The 17,789-nt window shown below is 34.9% G+C and overlaps 1 protein-coding gene across 1 annotated transcript in view; it reads left to right on the plus strand.

The window, feature by feature from the left end:
* Nucleotides 1–17,789, plus strand: part of LOC145294250 (uncharacterized) — a 616,471-nt gene that overhangs the window by 415,779 nt on the left and 182,903 nt on the right. The window contains exon 3 of the mRNA XM_080141354.1: nucleotides 8,922–9,117. Within this exon, the coding sequence (XP_079997480.1) occupies nucleotides 8,922–9,117 (196 nt within the window). The remainder of the gene's footprint in view (nucleotides 1–8,921; nucleotides 9,118–17,789) is intronic.

The following is a 17,789-nucleotide window of genomic DNA, read 5'->3' on the forward strand; positions in this document are numbered from 1 at the left end:
TTGATCCTACTGTTGTATCTCTATCATCATTATACGAGACAACGCTTTCATCTTGCTCACGGACAGCCAAGCCAACAGAACATCCGATGAACCTTCGCAATGTTTCCAAAATAGACATTTTGAAATTTGACAGCTGCAATAGATAATTTAGAAAACAAAGAAGATGTTTACAAAGAACTTTGCAATTTAAATCTTATTTTGTCAAATGTAAAAACATATATTTACCCCAGATTTCCTCACCATTATCACCATCATCATGATGGTTTCTGATCACTCCAGAGATAGGAGACCAAGTTGTCTGTCGATATCGTCTCTCCCTCAGGTTTTTTGCCACTTCTTATTTTCTATTGGCTAGGGATCTATTCTGTCGCTCTAAGAGTTCACTTGTTATTTGTAAATCTCAAAAGGTGACCTGATCACCTATGTTTTAGCGTTCGTATGGCAGTGATAATCTTCTTTACTCCAGTTTGCTCTCTGATCCAGGTGTTTCTCTTTCTTTCACGTTGACTGATCCCGAGCATAATGCGTTTACGAACAATACAGGATATAAAAATATTAAAAATTATATGTAATATAATGATATGATCTTACTCATTCAATGATATGACCTTACTCATTCAATCACGGACAAATCTACGGCTTTGTGCAAATGAATATTATAATAATTAAAAATACATTACTCTAGAATTTAACAAATTAATCGTTAAAATGTGACTCGAAAATTATCTAAATCTGAAGATTTGTAAAATTGAAATCAGTTGAACGTGGTCATTCTAGTTATATGTAAATCAGCTGTTTGAGAGGGAATTGTACACTAGCAAAATTAAGATCATTCGCTGTACTATAATTATTATATTGTGCCAGCCTTCTTCTTCCAGATGATTGGGTTGGAACAGTTTCGCAATTAAAAATCGCAGAGGGGAGATTTTTCTAAATCATAAACTAATTTCTTCTTTTTCGGTTTTTCTGTGGGATGATCATTTTTAATAAACTATTACGTGTAATTATATTCATGCAGATATTCTACGTGATTTATACTTGTCTAATATTTGCGTAAAAAGTTTATAGCAAACACAAACCTCTATATATTTATGTATGCGTATACGTATTTAAAAAATGTCTATCAACTTCCTTCTAGGGTTTTTATTTTACAGACATGAAACTTGATATATAGGGTATTTCAACCAATGCGAAACTTTATATTCGTGTTTTAGCCGGGGAAAATCGGTGCAATAGTGTGAAAATTAAAGAAATAGAATATGCCAGATGGAGGTCGGACGACTCCATTACGAATATGCATGCTTAACGTAATAGCTATTGGTTCCTTTTTTTAATTTTTAGCCTTGCAGCAAGCATGTCTTCATAGATCAGGCATTAACGTCAAAGAAAATAATAAATCGTAAACGTGTTGGTTTCGATTCTCGGTGGTGGCACACGAGTCATTTTTTTTAATTGAACTTTTTAAATCATTACTATATACTGGGTTTAATATAATATAATAATCAATACAAAATCTGTATTAATGAAAATATCATATTTATGCGTATTTTACGGCTGTTCAATGCTGAGCAACCTGCTAGTATATATATATATATATATATATATATATATATATATATATATATATATATATATATATATAGTTAAATGGAATTGTAGAAGGCGGTACAATGCAGAAGTAACGGAAAGACACAGGCGTGTAGTTTGTCAAAGTCAAGTAAATATCTGACGAAGAGATCTTTCTCGAAATAGTATATTACACGGACATACCACCAGACCGACTTTCCCAAGTAACCACTGTGCAAATATAAATATACTGCGTATATGAAATATGAATATGTACACATGTATTTATAAGTTGTATTAATAAATTTCTCACCTGCTTCAGCCTGTGTCTTTCCGTTACTTCTGCATTGTACCGCCTTTTACAATTCCATTTAACTACATACTATACACTGCTTCAAGCAAACTACACCCACCTCTTATATATATAGAGGGAGAGATAGAACTTGTGTGTGACAAGGATAGAGAAAAAGAGAGATGTGTTTATTTTAAAGACAAAATTGCATTAAAAGTGTAGTATCTGTTAGGCACTCGGTCAGAAAACAAAATTCTTTTAGACTAAGACAGTTATAACTTTTGCCCAATCCGTGGTGCCCTTTATATTGAAAGGATTTCGTCGCCCCTTTAAAATAGACTGGCATTTAACGTTGATCTTATGGAGAGGCAGGTAAATTGACGACAGCATATACAAGCACCATTTTCTAAAAAATTTAGATATCTCCATATACATGTCCAATGTGTAGCAAGCGTAAACACGTTGATGCCACGCGTGCAACACTGGCAGACACACGCCAAGCCCGGCCACACACATGCGCGCGAACAGATGCATTGAACAGGCGAGTCCCGCGGATAATAAATGAGGAGTCTGGACCTGTCGTAGGCCACCCTGCTGATCGCATCTTTACGCAGTCACATTTATTATTTCATTACATATTTTAAAGGGAGTGGGGTAGGCATTTATTGAGCTGACAAACAAGACATGCCGCTTCCTTCTTTTCTACGGTAAGTTTGTTTTTAAACGTTCTTATCTGTTATTAAGCCTCATCCAATCTCTTTCTTCAAATCTCTGTCCCTTCTCCCCCTGTCTCTATCCCTCCCTCTCTCTCTCTCGCCTTTGTTAACTTATCACTATATCGTTTTGATTGTAGTAGTCGTAGCAGTACCTAATTGCGTTCCCTCCTAATACGATAAACAAACATAATTATGTTAGATGCGTAACCAAATGTACATCTATATCAAAATATATATACACTAGCTGTAATAATAGTGCACAGTAACTCTTGTTTCTATTCTCGCAAGAAACATTCAAACTAAGTATATTTTATACTTTCATAATGCTCTATGTATTGAACACTAATAAATTGAATATAAAAATAAAACTATATATATATATATATATATATATATATATATATATATATATATATATATATATGGGGGGTGTAAGAAAATGTGTCTGTGTGTGGGTGTCGGTGAGTTCGTTCCCTATGGACTCCGAAACGGCTGTGCCGATTTGTATAAAATTTCACAGAAATGTATTTTATGTGCCTTGAAGTGTTCTTAGATAGGTGTTGTATCGGAATGTATTCGATAAGTTTACAGCTTATACAACCTAACATCACAAGTGCATTTGAGAAATTTTAGTACCGCATAAGCGTAAAAGGTCCGGCATATAAAAGCGACTAGTCATGGTTGTTGAAGATAGCAGTCGGGGGATGCGGGTTGCGACTCAGGGGCTTCAAACTGTATTAATTAACTGGTAACGATTGCCGTAACCGAAGTTAATATTTGAAGGAATGATAAACATGATATTATAGAATTAAGAGAGAGAAAAGACGGGCGGCGTCGAGAGGGTATAGGAAAATGTTTCTTTCGTGCATCTAATTTAATTTGATTTGATTTTAAAGAAGGCTAGGCAGGTGTTTTATAGAAGTGACATCTCAATAGCTAATTCGATCCGCGTAACTCATTCCTATTATTCTCAATTTATGTTATGCCCTATCGCGAAAAGTAATCTTTTAACAGAATGACGACGTTATGTCAGTCTTGATAGGTTATAGGTTGAGACTGGGATGAGGGGAGTAAATTCACAACCGGTATGGTGGATGGTGCCGAAAAAATATATAACCATAGAAAGAAAAAGAAACCCCATATAGGCCAGATAATGATTTGAGCGATTACGACACTTTAAATACCGCCGATGGAAATATTGCGTACATTTTCAAAAATGTGTAGGACCTTTCTTTCTGGTCTGTATGTGTAGAGATCTTTGATTGCATTTATTGTGGCAGGTGACTCGAGTTGCACAGAATAACACAGACACGCAGAATATTGCCAATGTCAGAACAAATAAGTCATTCGGACAAATCTTTCCAACCGGATAATCAGTCACAAATGACAGATCTCTGTACACGTGGCGCAACGGATAAAGGTATTAAATGTTAATCTGTCAATCCTCACTACAGAACATACTGAGTATAAATTAAATAAAAAGTGCTGAAGTATTCAACCCAGTCGTGGCTGACGGAAAGAGAATAACCTACCTCATGAATTAAATAAAGTGTGCAGTTTGAAATTCTGTACGGATTCCTGAGATCGACGTAAAGAATCTTGAGTTCGAAAATACAAACCTAGAGAAGGTCGGAGGTTTCATTGGCCGAAACGTTATGGGAATAGCATACAATATTAACACAGTAGTCCGATAATCCAAATGATGCAAATGGCGGGTTTAAAAAAAAATTAACAAGAAAAGATATTGTCTTAAGATATTTAATATCCCTGTGCCGAACTTACCAACTGTACCAATATTGGATGTTCAAAATGAAGACAAGATGTCATCCCGCTGGAGTGAGACATGGACAGTTGATTATAAGGATGAATTAAATAACACATCAGCGGAAAACATCCGGAATACATTTTAACACCGTGGACAACATCCAGAATCACGCTAGCCGTTCGCATGCATTGTTTATGAAAAACAATGATAAGAGAAAAGTCTGGTAACATCAATGTATCTATCTATCTATCTATCTATCTATCTATCTATATATATATATATATATATATATATATATAACTAGCAAGGAATCCCAGTGTTGCTCGGGTTGAATGAGGGGCAACAATTGTTCCACATTTCCAATATTTTTATTTCGTCGACATCGGCGAAATCGACCATTCAAATCGATTGACTGCTTGCTGTAGTCGGAGATTCATCGCAGTGCAGCCAAAAGAAGATTCATAGTCCACAATGTATTGTACTTTACATTGCACTGCAGAGAACCTACTGTTGATTTTATAAAATTATTTTTATATACTGGATTGAATGAAAGGTTAAAATGCAAAAGTTGTGATTCAATTGTGCTATAAACAATAACACTAATTTCGAAACAGGCCTTGTCTTACAAAAGAACTTAGATGACTTTCTATACCGGGTGTTTTGGCTTGCGTGGTAATAAAACTTCTCAAATGAATCTTGTGATATTAGGCTATATAATTTACTTTGCTCCAAATCGGACTGTTCTTCTTTTAATCGGATTATTTCTATTATCGATTTTCGATACGTATTGGCGGCATACCGATACAAAACGTACAATAAAAAAAATGTGCTAGACACATAAAGTACATCTGTCTGAGATTTAAAGAAAAAAAAAACGGTCCCGTCGTTTCGGGGTCAATAGGGAAAGAACTCCACACAGACACACGCACACACACACACACACAGACTAAGTGCTTTTTATATATTAAGTAGAGATTTGGCAAAAGACCATGAATTTAAGTAGTGTGACTTTGTTCTACTTCCACTGACAAGATTATACTTAAACTAGACACATTCGTTGACCCATTCATACTGATAATATCATTCAGCGTGATCGATTATCGATCGGGTACAAACTGTCAATCACTACTTAATCCACTTTCTGGGAGGTAAACGAAATCGTTAATGGTTTATGAAATAATTGTATTCCGTAAAAGTGCAAAAATCGTTAAGGCATGTTTTTTTTTACTTATAAATCTACGTTTTGCTTATTTCTTTATCGCTGACCAACTTGTCATCGAACACCGTGACAACAAAGCAGCGATCGACTGAAATTGATAATGATATTGATATTGATAATATAAGTAAACAATTGATAGAAGTTAATTATGATCCTAACATTTACGACCATGATCATCGTTGTCATCATTATAATCAACATCAACAACATAATAGCAACAAAATAACAGCAACAACATAATATCAACAACATAATAGCAACAACATAATATCAACAACATAATATCAACAACATAATATCAACAACATTATATCAACAGCATAATATCAACAGCATAATAGCAACAAAATAATAGCAACAACATAACAGCAACAACATAATATCAACAACATAATAGCAACAGCATAATATCAACAACATAATAGCAACAACATAATAACAACAACATAGGGTTATAAATAAATCGATGCCAGTGCGTTTTGTATTTATTATCAACTCTCCACTGAATGTTCTCACACAAGTCATCAGCAATGATTGTTAACTGATAATAATAGGCGGTGTTCCCTGAAGTCTGAGTGACAGCAAATCTCCCTAGTTTTTTGTACTCTCCGCCCTTTTTCGATAACCATTGTAAATAACTTTGCGTTATTGCTAAAAGTCGCTTACCATTTATTTCTCGCTGGCAACGACCATTTATCTTCTGGGGATTTGAGTGGCAAAATTCCAGTATTCTACGCACTCTTTAAGTGGAAGTCTTGTTGACGTGCTTCCTATCTGATCATTCCATCCTCCTTAACCCTTCGCGACTACTTTATGAATAGATTGTTGACATTTAATTGTTTTGAGGGAAGATAGTTTTATTATTTTTATTAGTATTATTATTAGTAGTAGTAATATTTCCCTTCGTTTTTTTTTTAATTTTATTCTTTATTTAAATCTCTTTCTGTCAGTTCGATTGAAGTTGAAACCGAAAAACAAACCCTTCTGTTTGTATCCAAATGAACAATACAAACAGGCAAGAACATCGAATGCAAATTATAAAGGAAAAAGAGAACTAAAACAGTTTAATATTATATGTGTGTATGTGTGTGTGTGTGTGCGTGATGATGTGTGTATATGTGTGACTGTGTATGGGTCTTGTGTGAGTATGTGTGTGCGAGTATATGTGTGTGAGTATATGTATGTATGAGTGTATGTATGAGTATATATGAGTGTGCGTGATTATGTGTGGGTGTATTAGTATGTGTGTATGTGAGTGTGTGTGTGGGTGTGTGAGAGAGAGAGGGAGAGTCTAGTGTGCCACATAGATAAAAATAAACACATATACCGACAAAATACAATCAAATCAACTCGCGCCGAGAACTTAATTTTTCGTCTTTATTATCCGAAATAATTTGCCAAGAATTTGTTATACTTTCAAATTCGTAAACATTCACATGATTAGATATGGGGAAGTGATCATAGAAAAAATAGAATGATGGAAGTCTCAGTTTTCTATTATTTGTGTAACGTTCTCTATAATTTGTTTGTGTTTACACAGCATTATTCTATTTTAACTGGCACGGAGTTAATTGGTGTTTACTGCCTATGTCGATGGGGTTCAGCGCTCGAGGATTTTTCTTTATATTTCAGCTGTTTTCATAAATGCTATCGTTTGCATATTGTCAATCTTCCGTTCGTTACTAACTTTTCCATAGTTTTATTTCTGGTTTTATTCGGAACTGCTCCTAATTCTCATATACGTATTGGGACTACTGCAGTTTTTTTTTTCGTGTTTTATATTCCATTTAATTCCCTGGCAAGTTCCATGTATTTGCTTCGATTCGTTTTTTGCTTCTTTGACTTTCACCATGTGAACTATTGGGACGGCGAAATCTACTTGTTGGCAGGGTTTTCCCCCCTTTCCTGTTGAAATTTTATACCGGCTTAGATGAGGTTTTGCCTGTTTGTATCTCGATCTGCCAACTGACTGTGCGCGTTTCATCTTCTCATATTGTCTTCCAGCTGTTTCTGTAAACTCGGTGTGTTCAAAATGCAATTGCTTGCAAAGTTCTCTCCATGCAATCAAGTATAGTTTACTGTGTTTTTTTTAATTTGTTCACAATAAGATTTTATTATTATTATTGTTATTATTATTATTATTATTATTATTATTAGTAGTAGTAGTAGTAGTAGTAGTCACTAGGAGTTTTCACACAGGCCGTCATCAAAGAATTCTCTTTGAGGACAACCTGTGGTGTTCCCTGGAGTTTGAGCGACAACAAGTCTCCACAGGTTTTTAGTACACTCCGCCTCTTTCGCTAACGTTTGCAAATTATTTTGCGTTAGTGCAATAGACGTTTAACATCGATTTCTCGTTGATAGCGATCTGTGGTCTTGTTACACAGAGAGAGAGAGAGAGAGAGAGAGAGAGAGAGAGGTGAGTGAACGTGGAGTGTAGACACGTTTACAAGAACTGAAGGTCAGCTGACCAGATTATGTATGAGTGACGTGGTTGGCTAGATCTGTGAGATTTGATTTGGGCTTTGAAGAAGACGGACGTTTTTCCGTGGACTCCCCCTCTTAACTGGGGAGGGGGAAGATGAACGCTGACGTGTGTGAAGAACCCACACAAGCCGAGTTCACTTCCACCTTCTGCAGGACCTCTGGGGAAAGTGAAATAAAAACTATAAAACCCATTCATCGTCTTGGAGTGATAAATCTTCATCAAACAGGTATCGAGTCTCCCTCCAGGATGAGAAATTCCCAGATGGTCCAACATCGAAGAAGCAGAGGTAGGTTCAGAAATTACATGTCACACACACGATTCCCTTTATGATAATCAAACACACAACCATTTATATTAGAGACAATCATACGCACACGGAATCTTTGATGTTATACAGTGTATACACCCAAACGTAAATGGTGGTCCTATATGAAGAACTTAATGTAACAAAAATTAAATTTGGTGCCCCTCAATGATAACCCTAGTGAGAACTCGATGATAACCAATCTCGGCTTGTGTGGGTTCTTCTTCACACACGTCAGCGTTCGTCTCCCCCTCCCCAGTTAAGAGGGGGAGACCACGGAAAAACGTCCGTCTTCTTCAAAGCCCAAATCAAATCTCACAGATCTAGCCAACCACGTCACTCATACGTAATCTGGTCAGCTGACCTTCAGTTCTTGTAAACGTGTCTACACTCCACGTTCACTCACCTCTCTCTCTCTCTCTCCCTCTCTCTCTCTCTCTCTGTGTGTAACAGTCTTTACTGGAATTTGGGCGGAAATATGCCTCACCAAGGTTCCAGCTTATTTATTTATTCATTGTGGCAAATTATTTTAAATCAGCCATTAATGTTTCTCATGTTTAATTTCTTACAGGAAAATATGCCTGCATTGCAAATGCCCATACGAGGTTCACGACTTGGGCACAATCCCCGAACGAGATCGCGAACGAGATATGAAGAACCTGGATAAGGTAGTCCACAATTTGAAGCGAAACTCCACCTCAGACGACGACAGCGGCTGCCCCCTGGAGGAATACACATGGGTTCCACCCGGATTAAAACCAGATCAGGTAGGTTCGAATTTTATATTTGATATTTTTTCGCAGCTTCACAAGGAACGTAACATATTTGAATGGTCGTGTGGTTTATTCGAAAGTTAATGGTATCAAGAATGCACCAAGAAGCAAAATTCAGGATCAAATTAAACGTGGGCGTGTCTTACTCATGTAAATATATGTAAAATGAACGCACGCAGGCCAGAAAACATATAGAGGCAGATCAAAATTTGCAAACCAGCTGTGGTGTTAAATTACTCACACATCCTCCTGATTGAGCAGCTTAAGGTTTTACACAACCTTAAACCAAGATCATAGATATTAACCTATGCGTTACTTATATAACAAGATAGGTTGGATTTGCAACGACAGAATGTCCTTGGAGCCGCTCTTATGAGTTATGAATAAACTAGCCTGAGTGTCCGGTGTTGGCCGGGTGTTTGGAGGTGTGTGTTAAGCAAAAAAGAAAAAAAAAGTTGTAGCAGGCAGGCAGGCTCGAACCCGTGACGCGAAGGCGGAAAGTGTGTGTAAGGGTTTTGGTTGAGCAAAAAAAGAAAATTGCGAGCGAAAAAAAAATGTAGTGGTAGACAGGGAGGCTCGAACCTGTACCGCGAAAGGAAAAGAAAGTGAAAAAAAAGTGGTGCGTTAGCTGTTGGGCCCATCGCCAAACCGAAAGTGAGGTAGGTTTGAATTAAGGCTAGGCAAGCGTCATATTTATTGTTCTCTTGGCTGCTTATAAAAATGAATCAGCTTCGATTGGAGAGACTAGAAGAGGAATTCGCCGTAACCAGAGGTGGTTTTCCGTTTAGGATCTATGGAGACAATTTCATAAGACTATCTCTTCGATAATGGGCGTTGATCAATCTGTTACGCTTAGGTTTGAATAAACATTTTCGTCGGTCTTTTTTAATACTAATGGTTCACTACTTATTAAGGTTAAAAGCCACTTGAGGATGACGGTTAATGAGCTATCAGTTGGATGATGGGACACTGCTATGAAAGGATCGAAAACAATGAACAATAATGGACATAGTTTGATTAAATCTGACGACGCTATATCAATTAGTTGTTGACAGAGTACGTGAAGACGATACTGTTATAGTTTGTACGGAAAGCGTTTCAGGGGATACGTGAGTCATGCGTGTGCAAATCTTGTAAAAATATGTTCATGAAAACTCCGTTTGTACCAAGTCTGTTTTCAATAACATTCTTTTCGGGCTTTCATATATGGAGATATGTGCAGAAACAGGAGACTTCCATGGTATAGTCACCTTGAAAGAATGCATGGGAGTTTTAGGTTTAGTAGATGTAGGATAGTGGATGTAACATGTTCAGTTCGCAGAAGAAGACTAAGGATGAAAGTGATAAGGATAAGCAAATATAGATAAAAAAATGTATCAGATCGATGAAAAAGGTTTGGACCTGTTTGTAGAAAAAAGTGAATAAACATATCAGGATGATGGATTTGTAACTTTTTTTTACAGATTATTAAAGCATCATTGATATTTTTCGGCAATATTCTCATCGATATTAACCCAAAAAGTATATTCTTTAGTCAACAGAAAAGAAGTCATCTTCCATCATGATAATGCTCGTCAACACAGCCCCAAATTTTGTTGAGAAGTCTTGTCTCATCCTGCCTATTTTCTTGACCTAACTTCCTCAAATTATTACTTATTTAAAGGATTGCAAAAGCAAGACCTTAGGTTAATATCACGAGGAGATTGAACACGAGTTAGATTCATATTTAACATCCTAACCCAAAGAATTTTACAAGCGGGGCATTTAGAAGCTCATTGAGAGATGAAATAAAGTTATACAAGGAAACGATCGTCATTGCTAGTTATGAATAAACCGTTTCAAAAAATAGTTTTTTATCTCTAACATGAAAATTGAAATCGGCTAAAATTTTGCGCCGACCCCACCTTATAGTTAAAAAAAAAGACCTGATAGAGATACGTTAGTTTGAACGCCAGTTTGTACAAGCCATTAAGCATGTCAAACACTGTTAATCCCCGTGGTGGTGGCGGCGGCGATGGTGGTGGTGGATGGTTGACGTTTGAAATAACATTTTCGCCACTTTATCACGTAAGTGTAAAATATTATTTTCCTTGGTCTCTCTGACGTAAGTTTTTAAATAGCATTTTCATCTGGAAACGCGTAGATCGAATGGACGCAAGTGTTCTTATTTTGTGGCTTATCTGGAAATCATCGTCTATGTTTATATGTATACGCCGTTTCCAAAAAATATAATCGGTTGAATGTATATGCGTCCTGATTGACCGCAATTGAGTAGCTCCTGTTTTATTCGGTTAATGAAGAAGTTCCGGCTGATGCTGGATCGTGAGGATGTGGCTTTGCAACGCATTCCATCCGCGGCGGAGGCATGGGTGAATCTGTGGCATTTTTATGCGTTTCTCACCTCAGCAGACGGTGGCATTTTCGAGTGTCAGTTTAATTTGACGGTTTTATTAGCGATCAAGTCGAGCAGTTGTTTAGCTTCTCTTAATTGTTCATTGAGACGTCCGCTCACACGCAGCGCCGCGGCGATGAGTCCACAAGCAGTGCGGTTATTGATCGATTCTGCTATTCACCTGCGGGTTTCCTACGTGTGTCATCTTTGTCTTAAGTTAAATAGATTGAACACCGGTGGACCCGAATAGATTTTGTTGCCTCTCCCCACAAAATAACGCCTTCCCTAAATAAAAAAAAAATAAAATGTACTCCACAATAAAATCATGTGTGAAAAACGTATCTAATTATATATAATCATTAGAGCTATGACAACAGCATATTCTTTTCCTTGTTTTAACTGTCAGGTTAATCCATTGATATCTTATATGTTTTTTTTTTATGTAGAGTGATGTGCTTCTCGGTTGATTCATTGTTTCTAACTGCGTATTTATATACTTGAGTGTATAAGCAATGAAAAGAATATGCTGTTGTCATAGCCCTAATAATGATTATATAATAATGATATATTTTTCTTCTTCACATTTATTTATTTTTTCCTTTATGGATATGTGTCCAGAAATCTGACGTAATCAGTTCGTATTTTCCCCGAGAAAATCAAATAAAGTTCGAATAAGTCTATAGAATACGAACCGAAAACTCATTCAAGGGTTAGGTTAGGATTAAGGTCGCAGTAAAAATAATTAAAAGAAAACCGTTTAGCTAATATTGTGTAGCTTGTTTGGTGAAGTTCTATTATTGTCATATTTACTTAGCCAAGCAGGTGTATTTTTCATAATGGTCAATGGTTTTTGTTTCTTAAGTGGTCGTTAATTTCATACTTTTTTACCCCCTGACCAGCGTTATATTATTAAGCAATTATATATAAGCATAGTAAGAATTTACTGGATTATACAAGGTGTCAATAAACTATATCTGATTATATATATATATATATATATATAGTAATTTATAAAATATATATGGCGATTAAGCTACACTGAATATTTCGCGTTTCATCCACTCTAGGACTCCTCAGGCTTATGCGCATAGCTTAGCTTAATCGCCATATATATTTTATAAATTACTAACTAGCTCTACCTACGTATTGAGCCCTTTTGAAGTAAATAATTAAAGTTTACGCATAAATCTATACTTTCGTATATCAATTTTATGTGAGTAAATTAAGTAGTTATATATATGTATATATATATATATAGATGTATGTATATATATATATATATATATAGTTATGAAAATATATATGGCAATTAAGCAACACACAATATCCCGCGTTTAATCCTCTTAAGAATTCGTCAGGTTTATGCTCACGAGAATAAAACACGAAATATTCCGTGTAGCTTAATTGCCATATATATTTTCATGACCAACTAACTAGCTCTACTGATGTATTGAGCATTGTTGAAATAAATACTGAAAATTTACACATAAAATTATGTTTTTCTATTATTTTATGTGAATAAATGAAATAGTAATATATATATATATATATATATATATATATGCTGATATATAGAAATATAGTGAGGTAGATAGATATATGACAACAGTCTATATTCAAAATTTCAAGATGTGTACAATCTTACCGTTTATTTCTTTAAATACGGTTGACGTGCACAATCTTTGACAGCACCTATTTCGTACCACTAAATAATTCATCTAATTATTATTTTAATCCTTGAATTTATTCCGCCCCTAACTCCGAAGAAGAAAAAGCACTCATAAACTTTAAAAGATAGATTCGACAGATTCGAACCCGGCGACAGATGCCATCTATGGCTTCGTTAGAAAGGACCATATCAATCCGGCTATCGCTAACCGTGAGAAATGCTGTTGAATTAAAAAAAAAAAAAATTTTCATTAAATGTTTTTTTACGTCAGTCAGAGTGATCTAATCATTATATGCCGATCGGCGCATAAAAGCTAAATTTAACGACCTTTTAAATTCAAATGAAAATGCTCAACGATAAGAAACGAGTTTCTTAAAGGGGCTGATAATTATTTACTATGAACATTATTAAATACCTACAGCCCCTAGTGTTTCATCCTTTTGGAAATCTTCAGTGCCGAGTGTCAAGATTAACACCAGTCGATAGATTTGAACCCGGCGACAGAAGCCATTTCTGGTTGTATTAGCAAGGACCATATATATATATATATATATATATATATATATAATACACACACACATATATAAAAACATATATAAGAGAAAAACTGACAAAACTCGACAATATAAAGATATATATTACTGCATATAAATTTAAGAGTTGATGTAATAGAAAGATTGAATAAATCAGGAGTGTGTAATAAATATTTTTATTATACCTTAAACGAATAAAAACATTATCTTTCATCTAGCAATTAATGATAAAGATATAAAATTTTCAATTATTTATTTTAAAGTGAAACAGAATGTACATTACATAAAATAAATCCAAGGTATTTTTTTTATTCAATTTAAATTAAATTTTTATACCTTACTTTGTAAAATTTATAAAAGTGCACTTTGAGGAGAAATGAATGTCAAATTGAATCTTGTACGTTTGTTTTAAAGCCTATAGTAAAAACATTTTGCTTAACAATTTTCATGCCTTGGATGAAATGCTTTTCTAACTTGTATATATATATATATATATATATATATATATATATATATATATAGTAAGTTTGGAAAATATATATGGTAATCAAGTTACGTAGAGTTTTTTGCGTTTAATCTTCGTAAGGATTCGTTAGGCAATAAAACTTTATGTAGATACAGAAAATAATATATATATGACAAGTTAGAATGCAAACCGTAATAGATAAAATTTCTTCAAACTGAGAAAGAATAATACTGTACGTCGATGTAGTAAACGCCATGATCTTTTTAAAAACATATTTACTGTTTCTGAAGGAAACAATTTCAAGCATGTGCTCTTAAAGTAAACAAATAATCCGTTTGTTGAACAAAGTACAAACTAACTCGATAGGAACTGGATATTTGTGGTTTTGTTTTCAGATTTAAGGAGTAAAGGAAATTGTTTGTTTCGACACAAAAGTAACGGGGTTTGCGCAAGATCCGGTTTGGCGTTTAGTTATTTATTTTCTTGCAACGAAAGTGACATTATTACATTATACAAACAAATTACTTTCTAGTGGTAACTTGTCAAAGTTCAAGAAGACGTTCATCTTCTTTAGTAAACTGAATCGCCATATATATATATATATATATATATATATATATATATATATATATATAACAATAGAAAAATGCGAGCATGAAAAGTAATATGGTAAAGCTTAAACATGGAAAAGTAAAGGACTAGTTGTTAAAATTGGAAAAGAAAAGGATAAGATATTCTAGTAAAAAATATAATAAATTTATAACTTAAAATATTGCATCATTAAGAACTGATTATATAATGTTTTAAATTAAATAAAAAAAATTCTTAATGTTGCCATAATTTAAGGTATAAATTTATTATATTTTTACTAGAGTATCTGGTCCTTTTCTTTTTTAGTTTTAACAACCAGTTCTTTTCTTTTCCATGTTTAAGCTTTACTAAATTACATTACGCAGACGACGGGAGGAACGGGTTTGTATAGAAGACTGTGTAAGTGACAACAAAAAAGAACTAGAAAAATACATAATGCAAAACACTGAAAGTATAATTTTGCCAGCGAGAGACGGAAAAACAACAAAACAGAAAATAGAGAGACGAAGAATAAAACAAGAAAAGAAAAATGGGAAGAGAAACAACTACACGGAAGATTCGCAAGGCTGAAAAAAAGACGAGTATAACGAAAACACCTGGATATGGATGCAAAAAGGATACATAAACCGAGAAACTGAATCCCTATTAACTGCAGCATAACACAACTCGATAAGAACCGACCACATCAAAGCAAAAATCTACAAAACACAAGAAAACAGCAAATGCAGACGCTGTGGACAAAGAGACGAAACGATAAACCATATATTAAATGAATGAATCAAACTAGCTCAAAAGGAATACAAGAACATGCACGGCCAAGTAAGAAGGGCAGTACACTGGGAATTGTGCAAAAAACTGCGCCTCGAACGCACGGACAAATGGTATAAGCATAAGTCAGCAAAAGTAAGTGAAAACGAGAATCATAAAATCCTATATTACGCGGAAACAAACGGATAAACCCATCCAAGCAAGAATCCATTTCAAATGGATAGTACCAGTCAAGGATCCGTCACTTGACAGTCAGCCCAACAGGTGAGGGGCCGGAGACCGGCCCAGCACCTGTTGGACTGAGGTACACCGCCTGGGTAATACCTAGGAGGTCCACCCTCCCAGGCCTTGCCACCGGGCTTTCCGGTGGGGCAAGTTTATTGCTTGTTGCCTGAGGCGCCCCGACTGGGGAATGCCGACGGGGTTACTCAGGCAATTTTTAAAATTGCAGGAGTGCCCCTCCTTTAGGGGAGCCTGCTAGGTTACCACTTTCCGGCCTTGTGCCACATTTTGCTGAGTGGACAGCAAATAAATATAATCCAAGCAAGAAGACCGGATGTCGTAATAATAAACAATAAAGAAAAAGTCCTGTCAAATCGTAGACTTTGCTGTTCCAGATGACGACAGAATAAATATCAAAGAAAAGGAGAAACGGAGTAAATGCACCGAGCTGGCCAGAGTAGGAGCACGAGGAACAATTTCGAAAAACTTTTAAAAAAAGAGTGGGAGAAATTGGAATCAAAGCAATGACTGGAAAGATACAACAACAAATAATAACAATGAAAACAGCTGAAATGTTAAGGAAAACCCTTGAATGCGGAGACTAACACGCATAAGCAACATGCACGGGCTACACAAGCTTCTGCCGAGGAAAAACATAAAGAATCGTTACATAGAACCAAGAACATCGAAGATGCATGTTTATAGGTTTTCTAGCCCGTCCCCATCCCCTACCATTACCTAATCACGCCCCCCTCCAAAAAAAAGAATGAAGCAATATAGCCGAGAAGGATCGAGGAAGATGGAGAGACCAAAGAGAGAGCACTGACCAGACCTCCGCTGGACAAGTGTGAAGGGAACTGGGGCCTTGGGGAAGCTTATTGCCACTCGAATTCCAGTGGAGACCAATGGCCGCTTCCAGCGAGAAATCGATGGTAAGCTGTTGTAGCGATAATGCAAATTCATTTGCAAATGATATCAAGAGGCGGAGAGTATGGGAAAACTGGAGAAACTTGTTGTCACCCAGCTTCCAGGGAACATAACTGTGTGAAAGCTACTTGTGAGCTAATAATAATAAATTGATAAATTGATTTTAGTTTAAGAAAAATGAATAATAATAATAATAATAATAATAATAATTGTAAAAGACACTTTGTGTGTGTCTGTGTGTGAGTTCGTTACCTATTGACTTCGAAACGACTTAGCCGAGCCTTTTTTTTTTTTAAACAGTCATCGTAAAAAATCAATGAATGAAAGAAGAGCCATATTTTGACGAAAATATTAGATGTACATATAAGGAGATTTATTACTACACAAGCAAAACGGCCCAGCATATAAAATAAACAAATCTGGCATTTTTATTAATGATAATGTCAGCATTTATTTATTTATTTATTTATTTTAGCGTTTTGTAATTGTTCTTAAAGACGTCGCTCACCCATCTGCGCGAGTCATCAACTATAAACACAACCAAAAATCGATCTAACTGTTCACGTGTGATCATCCCTGTTCGTTCGTGTTGTCTTTGTAAGAATATAAAAATTACAATTAGGAACCTATGAGAGTTTCGAAATTGGTGCGGACGAGTCAATATTAAAAGAGAAAGAGCGAAACGCAAAAAGAATTTTCCTTTTGAAATTTTAACTGATGTTTACACATAGAAAATTATCACAGCATTACAAAATAATTAGAATTATATAATTCCACACGCGAATCGTATATAAAAAAGAACATATATGTATATATACCTAGAAATGTATATAAATATATATATATAAATATATATAAATATGTATATATAAATATATATATATAAATATATATAAATATGTATATATAAATATATATATATATAAATTTCTCTGTCTGTCTGTCTGTCTGTCTGTCTCTCTTTCTCACGCTGTATATATATATATATATGTATATATATATGCATCTATATATATGTATATATGCATATATATATATATATGTATATATATATATATATATATATATATATATATATATATATATATATATATATAT

This window comes from Euprymna scolopes, chromosome 2, assembly GCF_053919585.1.
Source record: "Euprymna scolopes isolate OS-2025 chromosome 2, ASM5391958v1, whole genome shotgun sequence".
NCBI lineage: Eukaryota > Metazoa > Mollusca > Cephalopoda > Sepiida > Sepiolidae > Euprymna > Euprymna scolopes.